The sequence below is a fragment of the Petromyzon marinus genome, unplaced genomic scaffold, assembly GCF_048934315.1.
Source record: "Petromyzon marinus isolate PM22_M1 ecotype Great Lakes invasive population unplaced genomic scaffold, UKy_Petmar_22M1.pri1.0 PM_G_Scaffold_13, whole genome shotgun sequence".
Classification (NCBI taxonomy): Eukaryota; Metazoa; Chordata; class Hyperoartia; order Petromyzontiformes; family Petromyzontidae; genus Petromyzon; species Petromyzon marinus.
In genome coordinates, this window is record NW_027422684.1 from 3,596,255 (window position 1) to 3,614,046 (window position 17,792).

The 17,792-nt window shown below is 48.2% G+C and overlaps 1 protein-coding gene across 2 annotated transcripts; it reads left to right on the plus strand.

The window, feature by feature from the left end:
* The first annotated feature begins 1,716 nt into the window (after positions 1–1,716).
* On the plus strand, positions 1,717–17,708 carry LOC142909666 (uncharacterized). 2 transcript variants are annotated; one of them, XM_076059788.1, is made up of 7 exons: positions 1,717–1,861; positions 6,174–6,278; positions 9,454–9,935; positions 10,315–10,541; positions 11,246–11,468; positions 12,376–12,557; positions 16,139–17,708. In XM_076059788.1, exons 3-7 carry the CDS (start codon positions 9,812–9,814, stop codon positions 16,142–16,144), a joined length of 762 nt encoding a protein of 253 aa, XP_075915903.1. In that variant the 5' UTR covers positions 1,717–1,861; positions 6,174–6,278; positions 9,454–9,811; the 3' UTR covers positions 16,145–17,708. The 2 variants fall into 2 exon arrangements, with proteins under 2 accessions (XP_075915903.1, XP_075915902.1); XM_076059787.1 differs by lacking the exon at positions 16,139–17,708 and adding an exon at positions 14,301–14,428.
* Positions 17,709–17,792: the final 84 nt, after the last annotated feature.

Below are 17,792 nucleotides of genomic sequence, written 5' to 3' on the forward strand. Positions count from 1 at the left end.
ATCACTCAGCCATTTCAATGCTAAATTATATGCTAATTCCTTTGACAAGGCGCTTTGTTTCCTCTCACACAGCTTAAAGGTCGTGATCTGAACATGGCTCTTTCACTCCTGCGCTGTCCTACCAGACAGTCTCGTCCCTTCACCTGATGAAGGCCGCTTGTGTTGTGGCCGAAACGTCGTGAGAATATTATTGTATTATTTTATTTTATCAATTTATTATTTTATTCTCATTCTACATGACTTTACCGAAAGAACCAAAGAAGATGAATCATTGCAGTCACGAAAGCTTTAAATCGAAATTTAATCCAATTTTGTTAATATGCCTGTCAATAATTTAGAATTAATACTTGTCTGGTTTTGTGCATACTTCTAACATTTGATCTGTAAGGGTCAAACATTGAACAAGTGATGTTAGGACAAAGTGTGTGTGTGTGTGTATTTGAAAGTAACCTGTACAGAGAACTCAGGTGAGACCCGTTGTTCTTGTGATACAGGTCAAACGGTGTTTTTGTGTTCCATGAAGCATCTGGAGCAACTCATTGTCTTTGAAATAGGGAGCACGCTCGGATCATTCATCAGTTACAAGGCATACCACTTGAAAGTTACACGTATAGGAGGAGGTACATTCTATACAACACGAATTGTAGTTTTGTCTTACGTGTTGACGTAGATTTTGTCTAACAAGGACTAGAAATGCTCCTTGCTGATTCACGTCTGGATGTTCGTAACCATCGGTTGAAGCAAACCCCACTGCTGTTGTTGAGTCGCTGTGCACCAATAAGGGTCCAACACATTGATGGCCCTCAGGCCAGGAAAGTCACAACATTTGCACACGAAGGACGCATTCACGCAAGTACCCCATGCTCCGTTTTGAAGTTTTAAAATGAAACATCTTTGAATTGTGTTGTGTTTTGAGTTAGATGATTTTATTTCTTCATTAAAAGCTTATATCAATTTACATCTGGAAGACTTCATTGAAAAGGACATTTCGTGTGAATTTTCTCTCGTCATTAAGTAGATGGTTCGGTTCAATGCGGACACAAACAGTGTACACACACACACAATGTACACACACAGTGTACACACACACAGTGTACACACACAGTGTACACACACAATGTACACACACAGTGTACACACACACAGTGCACACACACAGTGTATACACACAGTGTACACACACAGTGTACACACATACACACAGTGTACACACACAGTGTACACACACAGCATACACAGTGTATACACACAGTGTACACACAATGTACACACACATTGTACACACACAGTGTATACACAGTGTACACACATAGTGTACACACACAGTGTACACAGTGTACACACACACAGTGTATACACAATAATGTCCACGTTGTTGCTGAGCTCACACACCCAAGGGAGGGAGCAATGGAAAATGAATCTAAATCAACTTAAACTCCAACTCTGTAACGTCACCACTCTTAATTACCTCATCGGCGTGAAACGCCAGGGTGAGGTGTACCTCGCTAGTGACGTTATGTCACCAAGGTATTCACCCCTCCCCCCGTCCACCGCGCTCTTGAGCGTGACGTCACCTCCGATCGGGTTACCGCCGATATCGGTCCAGTGGCAATCCTTATTTGGGCAAAGCTACGCCCAGTGACCGGTGGCTCATTAACATAATGTGACCGTTAAAGCCGTCGCGAGTTTGTTGCGACGGGTTCAGCGCCCACGCCCCCGTCCCTCTACGTGTGGGCCGGCCTGATTAACATAATTTATTCAGTTAGAGAGCTGCTCGTGGAAGGGCACTGACGTCATGCTACTTCCTGCTGTCGCAAGGTAACAGGAAGCTGCCGTGTGCGCTCTTGCACTGAAATCCGAGGTGAGAAATTCTCATCGCGGTTGTGGTGGTGGTCGTTGTGCTGGTGGTTGTTGTTGTTTACCAAGGTAGAGCCTCTCTCTCGTAGGGATGTCAGTTGAGTAGCAGCGAGCATGGGAATCGATGTCCAGGTTGGAACTTTACAACGCGGGGCCTAGCCACGCGGGGCCTTGCCTCCTGCCCTCGCCTGATCGCGTTTGCTTCAATTATCTCGCTTAGTTGAGCAATCTTTGTAAGAAAGTAATCTACCAGGCTATGCGTTTATTGTGTGTTGACCGACTCTCTGTGTTGCATTGCATTACATTTCCAAATTTTACTCAGTTTGTTTGATTAAGTGAGCTTTTGATTTAAAGCTTTCTTGACTGCAGGGATTCATATTCTTGGTTCTGTCGGTAAAGTTACCACCACGTAGAAGGGAAACAATAAAATAATAAAAATATAAAACAATAAAATTCTCACGACATTTCGACTGCAACACAAGCAATCATCATCAGGTGTGAAAACCATCAGCAAGAAAATGTTCTTGTGTTGCTGTGGTTTTCACACCTGATGATGATTGCTCGTCTTGCAGTCGAAACGTCGTGAGAATTTTATTGTTTTATATTTTTATTATTTTATTGTTTCCCTTCTACGTGGTGACTTTACCGAAAGAACCAAGATTATAAGTGAGCTTTCTCTCTCTCTCTGCGTGTGCTCGTGTTATTATTATTTCCTGCAGTCACCAAAGTTCCAAATCTCTCATTGACACAAGGCCGTAATGATAATATGTTATAATAGTTATGATATATTGGTGGGGGACATATCCCCCCCCCAATAATCAAATATGCTCAAAATATATTGCATTAAAAATATTATTTAAAATAATAATTGCTATGCTATGTTAATAAAAACAATTTGCTAAACCTTGGCCACAAAATGTGGACTTGTCTTCACGTAACAATGCGTAGATTTGTGTTTGTATGATTGCCTTGTACTTTATGAATCCCTAATCTCTGCCAATACATACTATGAAACAAGAAAAGTTAAAGAATAAACAACACAGAGCAATGTAATACAATACAATATTATACATTATTGTATCAAATAAAACAAAAATTCCATCCCATGTGTTAGTGAAATTTTTCAATATTTTAGGAAATGTCAGGAAATTAGTTTTCAAATTTAGATTTTTCTTTCTGGGGGGGGGGGACCCCAGACCCCCTGGTAGATTTGGTCCCCCCCAATGTTGACTCCATGGCTACGGCCTTGCATTGACTCGCGGATTTCTCTACACCCCCTCCCCTCTCTCTCTGCCCCCCTCTCTCTCTATTTAAGGCCTCGACACTGAGGCGTTGTTTCTCTGTGTGCCTACAGTGAGGGAAAAAAGTATTTGATCCCCTGCTGATTTTGTACGTTTGCCCACTGACAAGGAAATGATCGGTCTATAATTTTAATGGTAGGTTTATTTGAACAGTGAGAGACAGAATAACAACAAGAAAATCCAGATAAACGCATGTCAAAAAAGTTATAAATTGATTCGCATTTTAATGAGGGAAATAAGTATTTGACCCCCTCTCAATCGGAAAGATTTCTGGCTCCCAGGTGTCTTTTATACAGGTAACGAGCTGAGATTAGGAGCACACTCTTAAAGGGAGTGCCCCTTATCTCAGCTCGTTACCTGTATAAAAGACACCTGTCCACAGAAGCAATCAATCAATCAGATCCCAAACTCTCCACCATGGCCAAGACCAAAGAGCTCTCCAAGGATGTCAGGGACAAGATTGTAGACCTACACAAGGCTTGAATGGGCTACAAGACCATTGCCAAGCAGCTTGGTGAGAAGGTGACAACAGTTGGTGCGATTATTCGCAAATGGAAGAAACGCAAAAAAACTGTCAATCTCCTTCGGCCTGGGGCTCCATGCAAGATCTCACCTCGTGGAGTTGCAATGATCATGAGAACGGTGAGGAATCAGCCCAGAACTACACGGGAGGATCTTGTCAATGATCTCAAGGCAGCTGGGACCATAGTCACCAAGAAAACAATTGATAACACACTTCACCGTGAAGGACTGAAATCCTGCAGCACCTGCAAGGTTTCCCTGCTCAAGAAAGCACATATACATGCCCGTCTGAAGTTTGCCAATGAACATCTGAATGATTCAGAGGACAACTGGGTGAAAGTGTTTTGGTCGGATTAGACCAAAATGGAGCTCTTTGGCATCAACTCAACTCGCCGTGTTTGGAGGAGGAGGAATGCTGCCTATGACCCCAAGAACACCATCCCCACCGTCAAACATGGAGGTGGAAACATGCTTTGGGGTGTTTTTCTGCTAAGGGGACAGGACAACTTCACCGCATCAAAGGGACGATGGATGGGGCCATGTACCGTCAAATCTTGGGTGAGAACTTCCTTCCCTTAGCCAGGGCATTGAAAATGGATGGTGGATGGGTATTCCAGCATGACAATGACCCAAAACACACGGCCAAGGCAACAAAGGAGTGGCTCAAGAAGAAGCACATTTAGGTCCTGGGGTGGCCTAGCCAGTTTCCTGACCTTAATCCCATAGGAAATCTGGAGGGAGTTGAAGGTTCGAGTTGACAAACGTCAGCCTTGAAACCTTAATGACTTGGAGAAGATCTGCAAAGAGGAGTGGGACAAAATCCCTCCTGAGATGTGTGCAAACTTGGTGGCCAACTACAAGAAACGTCTGACCTCTGTGATTGCCAACAAGGGTTTAGCCACCAAGTACTAAGTCATGTTTTGCAGAGGGGTCAAATACTTTTTTCCCTCATTAAAATGCAAGTAAATTTATAACATTTTTGACATGCGTTTATCTGGATTTTTTGTTGTTATTCTGTCTCTCACTGTTCAAATAAACCTTCCATTAAAATTATAGACTGATCATTTCTTTGTCAGTGGGCAAACGTACAAAATCAGCAGGGGATCAAATACTTTTTTTCCCTCACTGTATGTATCTCTCTCTGTGTGTCTCTGTGTTATCTCTCTCTGTCTATGTGTCTCCGTGTCTGTGTTTTGTCTCTCTTTCAAATTGAGCAATCTTTGGAAGAACGTTATCAACCAGGTGGGGTGTTGACTCTTATGTTGGCCGACTCTCTGTGTTGTATTGCATTACATTTCTATTCTAGATTTTAAAGCTTTCGTGACTGCTAGGATCCATACTCTTTGGTGCTATTGGGTAAAGTCACGTAGGTAAAAAATAAAATAACAAAAATCACGACGTTTCGGCCACAACACAAGCGGCCTTCATCAGGTGAAGGGACGAGACTGTCTGGAGGACAGCACATAATTACAAGTTACCGTTGTAATTATGTGTAAGATGTACCCTTTTTTGAGCTGCCGTTTTGTATTTACAAGAGGTGGTCCTTTTTTGAGCTGCCGTTTTGTATGTGTAAGATGTTGCGTGTTTGAGCTGCCGCTCTCGCTCTGGCCCCTCCCCCCCTCCAACCGTATTTCCTATTTAAGCTTCTGTTCATCCCTCCCCCCCCTCTCTCTCTGCCTCCCTGTCCGTCTTTCCTCCCTCCTTACCTCTTGGTGGACTTGTATATGTATTTCTACTGACCGTGTACCTCGTATTTTTCATTCTATCTATGCTGGTATCTGCAATCCAAAGGTTGAACATGAAATTTAACACTCTTCTGAAATTCGTGGTCCGCCAGGAGATCATACAAACTCCACTCACTCTGTAGAACAGGGGGAGATCATACAAACTCCACTCACTCTGTAGAAGAGGGGGAGATCACACAAACTCCACTCACTCTGTAGAACAGGGGGAGATCATACAAACTCCACTCTGTAGAACAGGGGGAGATCATACAAACTCCACTCACTCTGTAGAACAGGGGGATATCACACAAACTCCACTCTCTAGAACGGGGATATCATACAAACTGCACTCACTCTGTAGAACAGGGGGAGATCATACAAACTCCACTCTCTAGAACAGGGGGAGATCATACAAACTCTACCCTCGCTAACTTTGCAAAACAGAAGGATATAATACTAACTCCACTCGCTATTATCAGGTAAGCTACTTTACGTAACTTTCAGCCAAGGATTATTCAATGCGCACTATAACTGCAGTTTGTGTGTTTTCATGGTTTTGGTCGAACAGTTGGTTAATATAGCAGCAGACACAACACCGTGCATTACTAGGCAAGAACCAGGCTCTTCCACGTGGGTGACCCACTAGGCCCAAACTCGTGGTCGGCGAGGCACCGATGTCCGTGTGGACGTGGAACCGTGCCCCTAACGCTGTTCTTGCCATTGTTGTTGCTGCTTCTGCTGTTGTTGTTGTTGCTGTGACACCTCTCAGCGTGGTTGTCTCTCTTTCGTCTCATTGGGCACCCTGCCTCGTTCTCTCGTCCGGAAGACTCCACCGTCCATTTCAACTGGGTGGACCCCTTGCCCTCTGAATCTGGTAAGACCTTCACACATTCGAACCTCATGGTGTGACTTCGGGGTCCCGTAAGCCCCCGGCTCTCGCACGAACTGCGTTGCGACGCCATTGTATATCTGTTGAAGGCGAACTATTCCTCTCGACGAGCTTTACACGATGCGCTAATCAAAGTTTTGTTCAGTCTGCGCATTCGTCCTCGCTGCTGTGCTTGGACGACGCACGACGAGGACAGAATTATCTCAGCGCCAGGTGGGTCACGGCGTTTACGTGCGCGGTGGGAACGGAGTCGCCCAAAATAAATGAATTTCGATTTTGACTTCCGTTTGGTTCATTTCACGTCAGGGGCTCTCCGACAACATCGACCGCCGCTGAGTTGTCACGTGACTGTTCGTTACTGCACCCCCCACCACCCCCCACCCCCCCTTTGCATTTTACAATTCTCACGAAGAAAAATTAGTTGCAAAGAAAAATAAAATACAAACATCATCCCAATGTCTGTGTTCACTTTCATTATTTTTTTTGTATCTCGAAACTTAAACTCAAAATGTCAATGCCAAGACAACTATCTCCCCATCCCCATGTAGACTGTAACAGGTTGTAGGGGCAAGTGGTGCTAGTAGCGAGCAGCAGCACCTACGGCGACACCGCCCTCGGGGGGGGGGGGGGCAGGGTCAAGGTCAGGCACGGGGTAAAGGTCAAAGTCAGGAGCATCAAGGTCAAGGTCACGAGCGGGGTGATGGTCAAGAGCCAATCCAGCTCGTGCCCTCACACTCGGGGAGCAGGACCCCTCTGGAGGGTGCAGCTCCACGCCACCAAATCGCTGCACCGCCACCGCCGCTCCCACAACGCAGCAGGGACGTTGCAGCAGTCAGAACAAAGGTTTTGGATATCCACTGCGGTCATTCTCAATGCAGCAACGGACGGAGGCCTCCACCCACCCACCCCCCACTTTACATCGCCGTCGGTAAATCACGCGTCACGCATTGAGACTCTACAGGAGCACCGTCAGTAGTGGGCGCAGTGGTGGCTGGGAGATGTTAACTACCTCGCCTGGTGTACAGGAGGTCGTGGGTTAGATCATGTCTCTGAGAGATGTTAACTACCTCGCCTGGTATACAGGAGGTCGTGGGTTGGATCATGTCCCTGAGAGATGTTAACTACCTCGCCTGGTCTACAGGAGGTCGTGGGTTAGATCATGTCCCTGAGAGATGTTAACTACCTCGCCTGGTCTACAGGAGTTTGTGGGTTAGATCATGTCCCTGAGAGATGTTAACTACCTCGCCTGGTGTACAGGAGGTCGTGGGTTCGATCATGTCCCTGAGAGATGTTAACTACCTCACCTGGTGTACAGGAGGTCGTGGGTTAGATCATGTCCCTGAGAGATGTTAATTCCTCGCCTGGTATTAAGGAGGTCGTGGGTTAGATCATGCCCCTGAGAGATGTTAACTACCTCGCCTGGTCTACAGGAGGTCGTGGGTTAGATCATGTCCCTGAGAGATGTGAACTACCTCGCCTGGTGTACAGGAGGTCGTGGGTTAGATCATGTCTCTGAGAGATGTTAACTACCTCGCCTGGTCTACAGGAGGTCGTGGGTTAGATCATGTCCCTGAGAGATGTGAACTACCTCGCCTGGTGTACAGGTCGTGGGTTAGATCATGTCTCTGAGATATGTTAACTACCTCGCCTGGTCTACAGGAGGTCGTGGGTTAGATCATGTCCCTGAGAGATGTTAACTATCTCGCCTGGTGTACAGGAGGTCGTGGGTTAGATCATGTCCCTGAGAGATGTGAACTACCTCGCCTAGTGTACAGGAGGTCGTGGGTTAGATCATGTCCCTGAGAGATGTGAACTACCTCGCCTGGTGTACAGGAGGTCGTGGGTTAGATCATGTCCCTGAGAGATGTTAACTACCTCGCCTGGTTTACAGGAGGTCGTGGGTTAGATCATGTCCCTGAGAGATGTTAACTACCTCGCCTGGTAAACAGGAGGTCGTGGGTTAGATCATGTCTCTGAAAGATGTTAACTACCTCGCCTGGTCTACAGGAGTTCGTGGGTTAGATCATGTCCCTGAGAGATGTTAACTACCTCGCCTGGTGTACAGGAGGTCGTGGGTTCGATCCTGACTTTGACGATGCCTGCTGCTGCTGTATATTTGGAGTTTGTGTGCCTCTCATCACGGTGGCTGAGATGTTACCGACCTCACCTGGTGTACAGGAGGTCGTGGGTTCGATCCTGACCCTGACGATCATCACGGGGGCTGTGAGATGTTAACTACCTCGCCTGGTGTACAGGAGGTCGTGGGTTAGATCATGTCCCTGAGAGATGTTAACTACCTCGCCTGGTATACAGGAAGTCGTGGGTTAGATCATGTCCCTGAGAGATGTTAACTACCTCGCCTGGTATACAGGAAGTCGTGGGTTAGATCATGTCCCTGAGAGATGTTAACTACCTCGCCTGGTATACAGGAGGTCGTGGGTTCGATCCTGACCCTGACGATCGTCACGGGGGCTGTGAGATATTAACTACCTCGCCTGGTATACAGGTGGTCGTGGGTTAGATCATGTCCCTGAGAGATGTTAACTACCTCGCCTGGTGTACAGGTGGTCGTCGGTTCGATCCTGACCCTGACGATGCCTGCTGCTGCTGCTGTATATTTGGAGTTTGTGTGCCTCTCATCACGGTGGCTATGAGATGTTAACTACCTCGCCTGATGTACAGGAGGTCGTGGGTTCGATCCTGACCCTGACGATGCCTGCTGCTGCTGTATATTTGGAGTTTGTGTCTCTCTCTCCGTGATCGTGTGGATGTTTCTCCGGGTCCTCCGGTATTTGGCTGCGATCCATGTCCACGTGATAAGCCAACTAAGTTGAACTTTCATTTGTGGCCAGGTCGCTTCTGAAAAATAGCTACGTAGCTCTGTGGAGACTTATAAATATATTTTTTACGTAAAAAATTGTTTATTATAACATATTAAATATAAAATATAATATAACCATTAAAATAAAATGCTATATTATATGAAATAAATCTATAAAAAGAATTATGAACAAAAAGGTGTATTATATATTTAATATTATAATATGAAATGTAATAAAACCATTAAGGGGCCATCAATTTAGTCGGCACGCAAAAATCTGTCAAAACTTGACCCCTCCCTCCCTGTACGCACGCGGAATTTTTACACCACCACCACCAGCACCACCCATCAGCACCACCCACCACCAGCAGCACCAGCAGCACCACCACTACCACCACCAGCACCACCAGCAGCAGCACCACCACCAGCAACACCACCCATCAGCACCACCCACCACCAGCACCACCCCCCTCAGCACCACCACCAGCACCACCACCCCCCTCAGCACCACCAGCAGCAGCAGCAGCACCACCACCACCAGCACCACCACCATTACGATCCACTACCACCACGATCCACCAGCACCACCACCACCACGATCCACCAGCATTACGATCCACCACCACGATCCACCAGCACCACGATCCACCACCACGATCCAGCACCACCACGATCCAGCACCACCACCATCAGCTCCATGGCTTCGGGATTTGTCCGCACGACGTCTCTGTACAGCAGCAGGAGGAGGAGGCGTCTGGGGTCTCTCCTCGCCGTCTGCGTCACCGCCACCGCCGTCTACGCGGTGGTGACCGCTCACGAAGGTAACGAGACGAGTGGGGAGCTCACAAAGTGTGTCACACTGTCACACACTGTGTGTGACAGTGTGACACTGTGTTAGTGTCACACACACAGTGTGTGTGACACTGTGTGTGTGTGTAACACTGTGTGTTACACACACACACAGTGTGTGTATAACACACACACTGTGTGTGTGTTACACACAGTGTGTTATACACACTGTGTTATACACAGTGTGTTATATACAGTGTGTTATATACTGTGTGTTACACACACTGTGTTATACACACACACTGTAACACTCCCTCCCTCCCTCCTTGACCCCGTGACCCCCGACGCTCGTCCTGACCCCGTCACCACCCGGGGGGCGGCTCCCCCCTCCCCCCTCCCCCCGGCGTGCAGGGCGGGGCCAGCCCCAGCGCCCCTCCCTGCAGGACGGCCTCCCGGCCAACGTCACGGCGGTGGTGGGGAGCGACGCTCAGCTCCGCTGCGTCGTTCTGAAGGGCAGCGATGGCGGCGATGAACACCACCACCAGCAGCACCAGCACCACGTGCAGTGGCTCAAGCACGTGGAGGTGAACGGGAGCCTGGAGGCGCCCAACGGCTCGCCCTACGTGCGCATTGTCACGGTGAGCGAGCGAGGCACGGGGGCACTCACTCACCACTCACTCACCCACTCACTCACCACTCACTCACCCACTCACCCACACTCACTCACCCACTCACTCACCCACTCACCCACACTCACTCACTCAACCACTCACTCACCCACTCACTCACCCACTCATCCACTCACCCACTCACTCACTCATTCATCCACTCACTCACTCACCCACTTACCCACTCACTCACCCACTCACCCACTCACCCACTCACTCACCCACTCACTCACCCACTCACTCACCCACTCACCTACTCACTCACCCACTCACCCACCCACTCACTCACCCACTCACCCACTCACACACCCACTCACCCACCCACCCACCCACTCACTCACCCACCCACCCACCCACTCACCCACCCACCCACCCACTCACTCACCCACTCACCCACCCACCTACCTACCCACCCACTCACTCACTCACCCACCCACCCACCCACTCACCCACCCACCCACCCACTCACTCACCCACCCACCCATCCAAACTCAGCGGAGGCCGACATCACCCTCAACACAACAGGACCCAGCAGCTCCCCGCTTGGCTCAGACTCTACGCGTTCGCTGAGTGACGACAGATACAAAAAATGAACCCCACGTTGGCGTGGGAATGCAAGATTCTGACTTCCTCTCGTCTCTCTCTCTCCGTGCCGCCCGTCGGTTCGCGTCAAGACGGTCGGAGTGGAGGTCACGGACGTGGAGACGAACGTCCTCTACCTGCGCAACGTCAGCACGGACGACTCGGGCCGCTACACCTGCCTGGCGGTCAACGCCGTGGGGTTCGCTCGGCGCTCCGCCTGGCTGCTCGTCGTGCCGGGCGAGACGCCGGCGGGGGGCCGCACGCTCGCCGCCACGACGACCGCGGGGGCCGGGAAGATGTTGACTGCCTCGCCTGGTACGCAGGAGGTCGTGGGTTCCATCCCGACCCTGACGACGCCTGCTGCTGCTGCTGTATATGTGGAGTTTGCGTCTCTCTCTGTCATCGTCATCATCGTCATCATCACGGTGGCTAGGGAGGTGTGACAACAAGAGTGACCCCAAGGTCACCGTGTGTCACCGTGTGTCACCGTGTGTGTGTCACCGTGTGTCACCGTGTGTGTGTCACCGCGTGTCACCGTGTGTCACCGTGTGTGTGTCACCGTGTGTGTCACCGTGTGCCACCGTGTGTCACCGTGCGTCACCGTGTGTCACTGTGTGTCACCGTGTGTGTGTCACCGTGTGTGTGTCACCGTGCGTGTGTCACCGTGTGTCACCATGTGTCACCGTGTGTGTGTCACCGTGCTCACCGTGTGTCACCATGTGTGTGTCACCGTGTGTCACCGTGTGTCACCGTGCGTGTGTCACCATGTGCTCCCCGCTTGTCACCGTGTAACACCGTGTGTGTGTCACCTTGTGTCACCGTGTGTCACCGTGTGTGTGTCACCGTGTGTCACCGTGTGTCACCGTGTGTCACCATGTGCTTCCCGCGTGCGTCAGCGATGTTTACCAACGTCCCTGTCACAGTGGAGGCGGGGTCACCGTGTGTGTGTCACCGTGTGTCACCGTGTGTCACCGTGTGCTCCCCGTGTGTCACCGTGTGTCACCGCGTATCACCGTGCGTGTGCTCCCCGTGTGTCACCGTGCGTGTGTCACCGTGTGTCACCGTGTGTGTGTGTGTGTGTGTGCTCCCCGTGTGTCACCGTGTGTCACCATGTGTCACCGTGTGTGTGCTCCACGTGTGTCACCGTGTGTCACCGTGTGTCACCGTGTGTGTGTATGCTCCCCGTGTGTCACCGTGTGTGTGCTCTCCGTGTGCGTGTCAGCGATGTTTCCCGATGTCTCCGTCACGGTGGAGGCCGTCTCGGCCGCTCCCTTGACGGCGGGCGACGTTTCTTGCACCGCCGGCTTCCTCCTGCTGACCGCCATCGCCGGCGTCGCCGCCTTCTGCCTCACGCAGACGCGGAGGGCGAGGAGAGAGTCGACCGGCGGAGAGGTGGAGATGCAGGTACAGTTGAGGTGGTGGTGGTGGAGGTGGTGGTGGTCGTGGAGGTGGTGGTGGAGGTGGTGGTGGAGGTGGCGGTGGCGGTGTGTGGTGGTGGTGGTGGCGGTGGAGGTGGCGGTGACGGTGTGTGGTGGCGGTGGTGGCGGTGGCGGCGGTGGCGGTGGCAGTGGCGATGGCGGAGGCGGCGGCGGAGGCGGAGGCGGCGGCGCCGGTGGCGGTGGCGGCGGAGGCGGTAGTGGCGGTGGTGGTGGCGGTGTTGGAGGTGGCGGTGGAGGTGGCGGAGGCGGTGGAGGTGGCGGTGGAGGTGGTGGTGGAGGTGGAGGTGGCTGTGGCGGTGGTGGTGGAGGTGGTGGTGGTGGCGGTGGTGGTGGTGGTGGAGGTGGTGGTGGTGGTGGTGGATTGGCAGTCACTTGTAAGTGCAATAAACTAGTTTTAATAACAATGATAATGATAAAAACAACGATAATAATGGTAACAATGATAATAAAGGGGGAGTAGTTTGCATGTCTCTGCCATCATCATCATCATCCTCATCACGGTGGCTACGTAGATGTTCACTGTGAAAAGAGTGACCCCGGCACTCTTTTTCACAACATTAAACAAACGTTAAACAAACGTTTGGCGCTGAGCAGTAATGTTTAGTGTGTCTCCCAACATGCAAAACAAACTTGAAATTTGGCATTTGGGTAGCTTCCAGACTGTACACAATGCAAAAAGTATAAAAATAGACTCGTGTATTTTGCACGTCAAGTGAGCGGTGACGTCGCGTCTGTGATGTCACCGGCATGCGGCAGCGTCACGCGGTCTGCCTGCTGACGTCATCCCTCCCCAAGCCTCCGCGTAGGCCGTGTGTCCCGCACAGACGCGCCGCATCGTTGTCTCGATGTTCTGAGTCAACGCGGCTGTTTCCAGTTCGCCCTCATAAACACAAAGCAGAAGGTTCGTCTTCTTAGCTCTTTCGGTAAAGTCACGTTGAAGGGAAACAATAAAATAATAAAATAAAGTCTTCTTTGGTTCTTTCGGTAAAGTCACCACGTAGAATGAGAATAAAATAATAAATTGATAAAATAAAATAAGACAATAAAATTATCTTATTTTATCAATGTATTATTTTATTCTCATTCTACGTGATGGTGACTTTACCGAAAGAACCAAAGAAGATGAATCCTTGCAGTCACGAAAGCTTTAAATCGAAATAAAATAAAGATTCGTCTGTTTGTGCGAAGCGGCAAAAAACTCTCGAACGCTGACCCTCCAACGTCATGAAATTTCGTTTTTGGTTCTTTCGGTAAAGTCGCCGCGTAGAATGAGAATAAAATAATAAATTAATAGAATAAAATAACACAATAAAATTCTCACGACGTTTCGGCCACGACACAAGTGGCCCTCTTCAGGTTGGACGACAGGTCTGTTCCTTTCACCTGAAGAGGGCCACTTGTGTTGTGGCCAAAACGTCGTGAGAATTTTATTGTGTTATTTTATTAATTTATTATTTTATTCTCATTCTACGTGTTGGTGACTTTACCGAAAGAACCAAAGAAGATGAATCCTTGCAGTCACGAAAGCTTTAAATCGTCATGAAATTTGCACAGCTTACGCCGTCTGGAATTTCTAAGGGAACGCGACGATTCTCAGCTCGCCACATCATTCCATTTCCGAGTTGCCTGGTTAAGGTTCAATTTCCTTGAGTGAAAGACATCCGATTTAGTTAAATTGATTTGTTTCGGATGTTTTTCTTTCTTGCAGGCATCAATGTTTTTTCAGGGTTTTCCAGTGAAATAAAAGGGAATATTAAATTAATCCAAGACGATAATCCAAGTCCCGGGCGAAGCCGGGTAGTAAAGCTCGTTCGTAATAAAGGCTGTCACAAGTCCTACCTGCCTCACGTGGATTTACAATTCCATTTACGTACGAATAAGGTGCGCAGAGGTTGATCAAATACAACTGTAAAAGCGAGGTATTGTTGTATAAGCTGCGTGGAATTAACTGCGTATAGTCTTACTCGGGGTCAAGAGGTTGATCAAATACAACTGTAAAAGCGAGGCTATTGTATAAACTGAGCGGGATTAACTTCGTATAGTCTTACTCGGGGTCAAGAGGTTGATCAAATACAACTGTAAAAGCGAGGTTATTGTTGTTTAACCTGAGCAGGATTAACTGTGTATAGTCTTACTCAGGGTCAAGAGGTTGATCAAATACAACTGTAAAAGCGAGGTTATTGTTGTTTAACCTGAGCAGGATTAACTGTGTATAGTCTTACTCAGGGTCAAGAGGTTGATCAAATACAACTGTAAAAGCGAGGCTATTGTTGTATAAGCTGCGCGGGATTGACTGCGTATAGTCTTACTCGGGGTCAAGAGGTTGATCAAATACAACTGTAAAAGCGAGGTATTGTTGTATAAGCTGAGCAGGATTAACTGTGTATAGTCTTACTCGGGGTCAAGAGGTTGATCAAATACAAATGTAAAAGCGAGGCTATTGTATAAGCTGCGCGGGATTGACTGTGTATAGTCTTACTCAGGGTCAAGAGGTTGATCAAATACAACTGTAAAAGCGAGGTTATTGTTGTTTAACCTGAGCAGGATTAACTGTGTATAGTCTTACTCAGGGTCAAGAGGTTGATCAAATACAACTGTAAAAGCGAGGTTATTGTTGTTTAACCTGAGCAGGATTAACTGTGTATAGTCTTACTCAGGGTCAAGAGGTTGATCAAATACAACTGTAAAAGCGAGGCTATTGTTGTATAAGCTGCGCGGGATTGACTGCGTATAGTCTTACTCGGGGTCAAGAGGTTGATCAAATACAACTGTAAAAGCGAGGTATTGTTGTATAAGCTGAGCAGGATTAACTGTGTATAGTCTTACTCGGGGTCAAGAGGTTGATCAAATACAAATGTAAAAGCGAAGCTATTGTATAAGCTGCGCGGGATTGACTGTGTATAGTCTTACTCAGGGTCAAGAGGTTGATCAAATACAACTGTAAAAGCGAGGTGTTGATGTATAAGCTGAGCGGGATTAACTGCGTATTGTCTTACTCGGGGTCAAGAGGTTGATCAAACTCAACTGTAAAAGCGAGGTGTTGTTGTATAAGCTGAGCGGTATTAACTGTGTATAGTCTTACTCGGGGTCAAGAGGTTGATCAAATACAACTGTAAAAGTGAGGTGTTGTTGTAAAAACTTAGCTGTATTAACTGCGTATTGTCTTACTCGGGGTCAAGAGGTTGATCAAACACAACTGTAAAAGCGAGGTGTTGTTGTATAAGCTGAGCGGTATTAACTGCGTATAGTCTTACTCGGGGTCAAGAGGTTGAACATTCAAATGAAAGTCGAAGTTCGACTTGGGCCATAATCCGTCAGAGGTGATAACAAAAAAACCGAGCACCACAAAGGCCCTTCTCTCTTAAAAAACACATCCCGAGTAGGCGTATGTATTAATATATAACGCGAGACACGGTCGTGCACACATCAAACTCTCCCGTACTGCAGCCTGAGCTGCCAATGCGCCCAGTCGCCGCTATCCACATCTTCAGTTGCATTGTCGTTGTAAGACGCTGTTTGTAATCGTGGTCGTCTTTCGCGTCGCAGCAATGAGGGATCTTCACGACGAGCTCACAGCTGCCAATCTGGGAAGGGTGGCGGCAATGCTTGGGTGAGCAGCAGCAGCAGCAGAAGAAGAGACGCTTTGAAATGGGTTCCATTGGCAAAGAAGTCAGCGGCTCTCGTCTGGTACGGCCACCGAGGGAGGAGGAAGTGGGGCAAGCCCCCCCAAGTTCGGGGTTTGCTCCGACAAGCCCACAGCTGCGAGCCACAGCGGTCTCCGCCGCTGGCAGCAAACTCTGAGTCTGAACCGACGACGTTCCACAAATACGCAGCCCCCTACGCGCCAACACCGACGTCGCATCGAACAAACATCCACTGAATTAATCTTTGGTTTTTTCGGTAAAGTCACGTAGAAATGAGAAAAAATAAAATTACATAATATACGACTTTTCGATTGCAACGCAAGCAATCATCAGGTAGAGGAAACACAACCGCAGATATATATACTGACCTTAAGGAGAAGGAATTAACACAGATATACCAGGGGATACAGAGAGACGGAGCATCACACTTATCAAACAGGGTTTAGCAAAATTTGGAAACTGTACAAAGCAACACAGACGGTCGGTTAAAACACAACGCATGGTCTGGTTGAATACGCTATTTCAAAGATTGTTAAATTGTAAGTTGAGCGTAAAATTTAAGATAGTGATAGAATACATACCGTAGAGAGACCTATGGGGGGAGACACGCAAACAGTTAAGAGGTGAAGCAGCTCTGTACCGAGGCCTTAAATAGCCAGAGATGGAGGGACTGGGTTTCAGAGACAATGGGACACAAATTAGCATGTACCGAGGCGCAAACCGTTTAGCTATTGCGAATCGTGTGTTGTGTTTCACATCGATATTTTCGGTTCTTTCGGTGAAGTCACGTAGACGTAGACGGCAAATGAGGAATATTTTAATTCCTGCAGCCGCAAAAGTTTTCGGTGAAAATTTCATCTTTCAATAACGCGTGGGGTGGAGCGGTTGTCGCCGCGGTGAGCACGGTGCGCGATGAACTCCACCGCCCGAGTTTGAGTCTCCGTCACGGCTAACCGTCAAGTGGCAGAGTGACACCTGAGCCAGACCTGGACACTGCCTCATTCAGTCAACCTGCACACTGTGTGTACAGTGAGGGAATGTATGTATGTACAGTGAGGGAAAAAAGTATTTGATCCCCTGCTGATTTTGTACGTTTTCCCGCAGACAAAGAAATGATCAGTCTAGGATTTTAATGGTAGGTTTATTTGAACAGTGAGAGACAGAATGACAACAAAAAAATCCGGAAAAACGCATGTTAAAAATGTTATAAATTGATTTGCATTTTAATGAGGGAAATAAGTATTTGACCCCTCTGTAATTTGTCGGTAATGTTTAGAATTCGCCAGCGTGCAATGGCCTACTCGTTTTGAATGACACTACAATAGTATGTTTTACATCCACTGTTAAGCAGATGCTGCATATTTTTTTAAAGAGCTTCTTAATCAGATGTTATCTGATGCAGTATATTTCACTGCAGTAATTAAATTTTGTTAAAATGCCTGTCAATTATTTCGATTAAACACTTGTCTGATTTTGTGTGTACATGCATCATTTTATTTATAAGGGTCAAACATTGAATAAGTGATGTTAGGACAAAGTGTGTGTGTGTTTGGAAG